Source organism: Nicotiana sylvestris, chromosome 3 (assembly GCF_000393655.2).
Source record: "Nicotiana sylvestris chromosome 3, ASM39365v2, whole genome shotgun sequence".
In the NCBI taxonomy this organism is placed as follows: domain Eukaryota; kingdom Viridiplantae; phylum Streptophyta; class Magnoliopsida; order Solanales; family Solanaceae; genus Nicotiana; species Nicotiana sylvestris.
Window position 1 is genome coordinate 193762437 of NC_091059.1, and position 7109 is coordinate 193769545.

The window sequence follows — 7109 nt, forward strand, 5'->3', positions numbered from 1 at the left end:
ACTTCATTCAACAATTTTATTTTAATTTCTATTTGTTTATATAGGAGGAAGGCTCTGTATTCTATAAAGGACAACCAAATTAAGCCATGGTTGGATCTTGGAGTTGAAAAGGCTGATAAGAAGGAGTGGTTCTTTTCCCTGGCACACCCAGAACAAGTCCTCAATGATTCAGTAAGATTCAATGTATTTGATTTGATTTGTAGATAGTTTGTTTTCTGAATGATAGATGCTTTGTATTCTGATTGAATATATATTGTAGTTATTTGTAGTTTTGTGTAGAATAATTGGAGATAACTTGTAGAATAAATACAATCTGTTTTTGTTGCAGCACATTAATGTTATAATGTATTATTTGAGAAAAAGAGGCAAGTATGGCCCCCACAACAATACAAGATTTACTATAACAGATTGTGTGTTCAAGACTAGGATTGATCAGATTTATGAAAAGTTCCAAAATGCTCCTCAAGAAAAGAAGTTTTGTGTTGTCAAACCCCAGGACGTTGTAGTAGAATATATATTGGGGTATATACTACTCGCAAATATTGCATGGGATGAAGTTGATTATGTCATCATGCCCGTTAACATTGTAGAAAAATTCCATTGGGTATTGGTTGTTTTTGACATTGCAGAAAGGTGTCTTTATGCGTATGATTCCATGGACTCTTCGCACAATCACTCTATTGTTGAATCTTGTGTCGACAAGTTTTCTATTATTATCCTTTTGTATTTGTCATGCACCGGGTTTTATGGGAAGCGTAAAGACATCAACTTCAAGAATACTAAAGCATACATTGAGAAAGCTATTACCGACCCTCTTAACATTCAGTGGATCGCCGAAGAGATACCACAGCAAAAAGAAGGATCACTGTAACAAAAATCTTCTTTCTTTCTATTCATTTAACCCTTTTTCTGATGGTTTGGTAAATATTGACATTTTTTTATCTTTTGCAGCGATTGTGGTGTATTTGTTGCTGCCTTTGCAGAGTATGTTAGTATTAGAGAATTATCAATTCCGCCAGAAGATCTTTCTGATATTGACCAACATCGTAGACGCTATGGAGAGCTACTTTGGGACTATGCTAGAAAGAAACAGGAGCATAGGGCAATTAGTGATAGTGAGGTGACAGACAAATTGGCAAGGAGGAAAGGTGCACCAGCTTTGAATGATAAAACACGAGTCCAGAGGAAGAAGAAGTAGTTGTAATGTTTTGAATAGAACATGTAGTACAATTGTTTAGTTGATGCTAGTTTATAAGAAAGATGGTAGACAAGTTTTTGAAGAATCTGTTATGTTTTAATTGTAGCACACTTACGCTACAATTATAGTAGCCTTTGTTTCTTTTTTCTTATCCAGTATTGTAGTTCAAATGGAAACATTCTGTTGAGTTTATATTCACTTGTTGAATCTTTACAGTACTTGATCTTCATTATTTTTATCATTTAAATCCTTTCCAACTGAAATTTTGTACAGTTATTCTGTCAACGAAAAAAATATGTCAGTAATTTTGTTGGTTTTTTGTAGATAATGTGTAAAAGTCAGTAACTAAATATTTTGTTGCTTTTAAATTCAATTTGTTGAATGTATAAAATACCTGATCTATATTATTTTCACCATATAGCTTCTTTCTACCTGAATTTTAATCTAGCTATTATGTCAGCTACAGATATTGTAAATTTCTTTAGTTGTATTTGTAGATAATTTGTAGATTATATTTAACAGTGTGTTTTGTTTCTTTTATATTCATTTTTTGAATGTAAACAATACTTCATCTACAATATTTTGATTTTTAAACTACTTTCCTACTGATTTATAATGTATATACTTTGTAAATTCCAGATAATATTTTGTTTTGTAGTTTTATTATAGATAAACTACAAAAACACATTAACAACTATGTAAAGGATTCTATATATAGTAAAAAATTTCTAGATTATATTTATAAAAATCATTCATAAACAAATCAATCTATGAAAGTATTATCTCAATACAGAAAAATCCAAACTAACTACATTATGATCTTAAAAAACACCAACGATTACACATCAAAATCTGTTATCCAGAACTAACCAACAAATTTTATGAAATATTCTATTAACTACATAAAATTTTATTTCTTTTTGGGTGCATTCTTGCAAGATCTTTTGTTATTCCCTTCTCCTCCGCAGTTGCCGCATGAAACCTTGTACTTATTTGAATTTATTTCATCATATGTTTTGTATCTTTCTTTTTGAGGTCTTCCTGGCTGCCTTTTCTCTCCTTTAGGTGGATTTACTACTTCTTCAGTTATATGTTGTGGCACATTCAATTTGCTTTAATCAGGCAGGGGATTTACTGGTATTTCATAAGTACGCAAGAGGTTTGCCCTTGTGTAATAAGGAGAACAATATTGTTCAAAAGACTCATCCATGTGTCTTAAAGCAGCCAAGGTATGTGGACAAGGTAGTTCATCAAGCTGGAATTGCCCATAACTACATCTCTTGTTTTCAAGACAAACAATATAGTGTCTCACACCATCTATTATTGTATGGATGTAGTCTGTTGAAGCCCTCACCTACGAGTACATTACAAACAAAAAAATAATTCATATACGATTAAAATCAAAATATCTACAAAATATATACAAAACATCTACAAAATATATACATTATCCTGTTTATGAATTTGATTCAATAAATAATCAGATCTTACTCTAAGCTTGTGTGACAATGTTCTGTTGTCATCCAACTCTTTGTTGAATTTGTACCTAAGGTATGTGAATGTACTCTTTGCTTTCAATAACTTTTCTTTCGTCCAACGTTCAAGAAGAGTCCTCATATACTCTAATAGTTCTACTATTGGCAGCTCTCTTGCATATTTTGTTACTGCATTCAACGACTCTGCAATGTTTGATGTCATAGTCCAAGTTCTGTTCACTGTAGCATGTACTCAAGACCATCTATGATAGCCAATATCGTATAAGTATGCTTTAACATGGGGGTCAATCTCCTCAATCTTTGACATCCTTTCATTAAATTCATCAAGTGTGTATGACCGTGCCGTGGCAAAGTATAATTCAGTTAACTCAAGATGTCCTGTCTTGATCTTTGCATGTATATTTGTCCAAATATGGCACATGCAAGAATAATGTGGCATGCCGGGATAAACAATAGATGTTGCCTTCAAGATACTCTCATTCTGATCCGAAACAATACACATATTTGGTCTTTCACCATACGCGAGTTTGAATTGCTCAAAAAATCACTTCCATGATGCATCATTCTCTGAATCAACAACAACATATGCCAATAGTAATATGGTACCTACATTATATGGCAAGAAGCAATTAATTGGCTGCAGGAAAAATGCAGAAGAAATATATATATATATATATATATATATATATATAGACACACACACACACACACAAACTATAACTTTTCTACAATATATCTACAATTAATCTGCAAGTGCTACAAAAAATATACAATGTACAATATTTCTACAATAAAACTTCAGTACCTGCTGCATCCATTGTATTGGTTGTTAGCATTATTCCCATGTATGCTGACTTTAAAAAGGTCCCATCAACTACTACAACTGGCCTACAATATTCCCAACCATTGATTGACGTACAAATCGCAACAAATACATACAAGGAGCAGTCATCGTCTATCTTCTTCAATTTAACTACAGACCCCAGATAAGTCTTCTCTAGAATATACAAATAACTAGGCAATTTGTTGTAGGCGTCAACATGATGACCTCTCAAAAACTGTAAAGCCTTTTCCTTTGCTCTCCAGGCTTGCATGTAGGTTAGATTCACGTCGTGTTCAAACAACATGTCAAATTGAATGTCTTTTAGGGTGTAAATTGTCTTAGGATCAGAATATTTTGGAATAACCATGCTACCAATTACCATGGCAGTAGGTTTGCGTTGTATGAATGCATTGTCCATTAAAGAGCATGTGTGCTGGCTGTCGAAATTTCTGACATTGAACATTGCAGAATCATTTATGCTAGTTGCCTTGAAGTGCCATGTACAGTTGTCACCAACACATATCAGCCAGTAGCTACAATCTATCACATTAAAAAAAACGGGCTTAGCTTAAACAATCACATTATACAATCTATATACAACATAACTACAATTCAACTTCAATTCTGTTAAACATTATCACAAGGAAAAACTGAAGAAGTAAAAAATTACAAATAAACTACAAAATTAAAAAAATAATAATCTTTGACTATTCATATGTTCATACCTTCTAGCACTAGATCTTTTAACCCTGAATTGGAACGTGTGCATGGCAGAATAGTGCTTTATTGCAGTTGCAATTGTTTTCTTGTCTTGGTATACTTGTCATATTTCAATAGAACTTGGTGTACTATCTGTTATTATTATACTTTCATATTCCTCTATAACGGGAGATGTTGGCATATCAAGTACTTTAGTATTCCAGACGAACCTGCATGAAAATAAATATAAATACTGTTATGATCAGTTTGTAGAAATTTTGTAGATAATTTGTAGAAAGGTTAAAATTCAGTATTTCATATTAATTTTTCAAATTATATGTAGTTTTATTGTAGAATAAATGTAGAAAATTTGTAGAGATTATAGAAATTCATACTGATATATATGTAGTTTATTTGTAGATAAAATGTAGATAAAGTGTAGTTCATTGACATTGTACCAGGATTTCATAGAAAAAATAACATCACACACCTGCAGCTGTGTTCTCATTGGTGATACTTAATTCCATATTGAAATCGCGAACAGTTATACATAGCGGATATGATCCTAAGTTTTTATTTTCCTTTTTCGTCTCTATGTATACACGAACACCCATATCGTTCCTAATTTCCATTGGAGGACAATGCTCGTTGACAATGTATTTGATTTCTATAATTTTTTCGAATGTATCAATCATTAATTGCTGTGCTATTGTAGAAATTAATAGACTATAACTCGCATCCTCATCGACTACAATGTCATCGACCTGAAATTCTCTAAATCTCCCATAGCTATCCCAATTCCCATTCAGTTGTAGCATAATTGATATTTTCGCCATAATTGCATTTGTTGCAGAAGAATTATAGTAGATTTTGTCGTTTTTGATTTGTGAAATCAGAAAAAATGTTGAAACAGAGTGTATCGCAAAAACAGAGTACGAAAATTTTGTAACGAAGCCGACGATAATTATTACTGTGCGTGATTTGCGTTGTGGAAGATCTGGAAGAATATTTAATTCCCCTTTTTTAGCGTGCCTAAATAAGGAATCCTACAATTACAATGATTCTTTATTTGATGCATTGTATATATTATGTAGAAATACTATTAACATAAAGGGTAATATGCAAAATATAAACATATTTGATAATATAATTTCCTATATGGTACATGAACGAAACTTTCCCTAATTTTAAAGGTGAAATTAGTCCACTGACTTAACCGAGACACAATTTAAAGAATGGCATAAAAAAGGTCATACGGCGTAAACAAATACGTTTCAAAGTGGTTCCATGGAAAATCAGATTAAGCTGCTTACGAATTGCCACGGGCACAAAGGAAGAATTCAGACAAAGTGAGAATTTCCAACCTAAAGAAAGTTGGATACTATTCATGGTTCAAGTTCATCTGCAAGGATGATTTAATTAATTTTGGTTTGTTCAAATTTTTGTGAACCTATAACTATTTGGGGAAAACTATTGTAACTCAGTAGTACTCTTTTTTTAGTTTTAAAATATTCAAATTTTATGTCGGAATTCACATTAAAAAAAAAATTTAGTCAGTTTCGTACTCCAAAAAAAGTTCACTTAAAATAGTGGGGTAATAACTAATAAGTAGTCGCATTACTGGTGTCTCTCCTTTTGAAAGCAAAATTAATGTCAGTTTTTAAATATATTGAAGGAAACACAAACTTAAGTGTACATACACGAGCAAGAGTTCACAGACAAAATCCGATCGCTGGTCAAAAGTACAAAACCTGCAACATAGCATTAGGCAGGGAGGTCAATCATATTAGTCACGTGTTAAAGGACACCACTTTAAATCTACTCGTATATCCTACTTAGGGTGTCAAACGGAAAGGGTTGGGTCGGATATGAGACGTGTCGAAAACGAGTAATGCAAAAATGAATAAATTATCCGATCCAATTCATATTTAATACGGATAAAAAATAAATTAATCGGCGGACAATATGAATCCACATTATCCATGACTTCTTGAATATGATTACTTTTTGAAGAATTTCCAATTCCCAAACTTGAGAAACCTCAAATTTGAGGTTTAGAAATGTGAAAGTTAAACTCAATGGTTATTTATTTTCTAAGTGAATAATATAATTTTTATCCATATTTGACCCGTTTTTAAAAAATTTATTATCCAACTCATTTTTAATGAATAATATGGATGAATAATTATTTTCTTTTATCTATTTTGCCACCACTAATCCTACTACTAAGAATCGTTTTTTTATTTGGAAATTAGAATAATGATGTGGACAAGTGACAAGTTCTAAAAAAAAGAGAAGAATAATGTGGTCGAGAATAATTGATGGGCCAGGAGATATTCTATTTGATATTTGGATTTGATTAGTGTGGTGGTTGGTGTTGCAGGCAACAGCGACATTACCGTTAATTCTTACTTTCGTATTTATTTGATAAGAAAATGGAGAAAGCAAAAAAGAAGTAATTGTGTTCATTACTCATTAGGGTTAAATATATGTCATACTATTCGAAATTGAGCAATTTTTATTAAGATTTCTATTTCGATTTGATCCTTGAATGCACAATTCTTAAATATTCATAACGATTGTGCTTAGTAATTCCCGTATTTTCAGTTTGCAAGATGAGGCGTTGAAAAAAAATAATCAAGTTTGTTGGAAAATTAGTGATATCTCAAAATGTAATGTCCATCTTGGTTTGGAAAATTTTTTCTCTTTAAAATATTATTTCCATCTACTTATTATTTAGTAAGTTATTTTACAATTAATAGAGTCAAACTAGTTGTTACTAGCCGTTAGAGCAACACCTAAATAAACATGGTCTTTGGAGAGCTAAAGACACACTTTCTAATATAACTTTCTGAATCATTTTCTTCCATCTATATGCTGGATTTCTGTTTTC

The 7109-nt window shown here is 31.7% G+C and overlaps 1 protein-coding gene across 1 annotated transcript; it reads right to left on the reverse strand.

The window, feature by feature from the left end:
* Positions 1-2312: 2312 nt before the first annotated feature.
* On the reverse strand, positions 2313-2896 carry LOC138888531 (uncharacterized). Its single transcript, XM_070170406.1, has 2 exons — positions 2645-2896; positions 2313-2552 (listed from the first exon to the last, which is right to left on the reverse strand). Exons 1-2 carry the CDS (start codon positions 2894-2896, stop codon positions 2313-2315), a joined length of 492 nt encoding a protein of 163 aa, XP_070026507.1.
* Positions 2897-7109: the final 4213 nt, after the last annotated feature.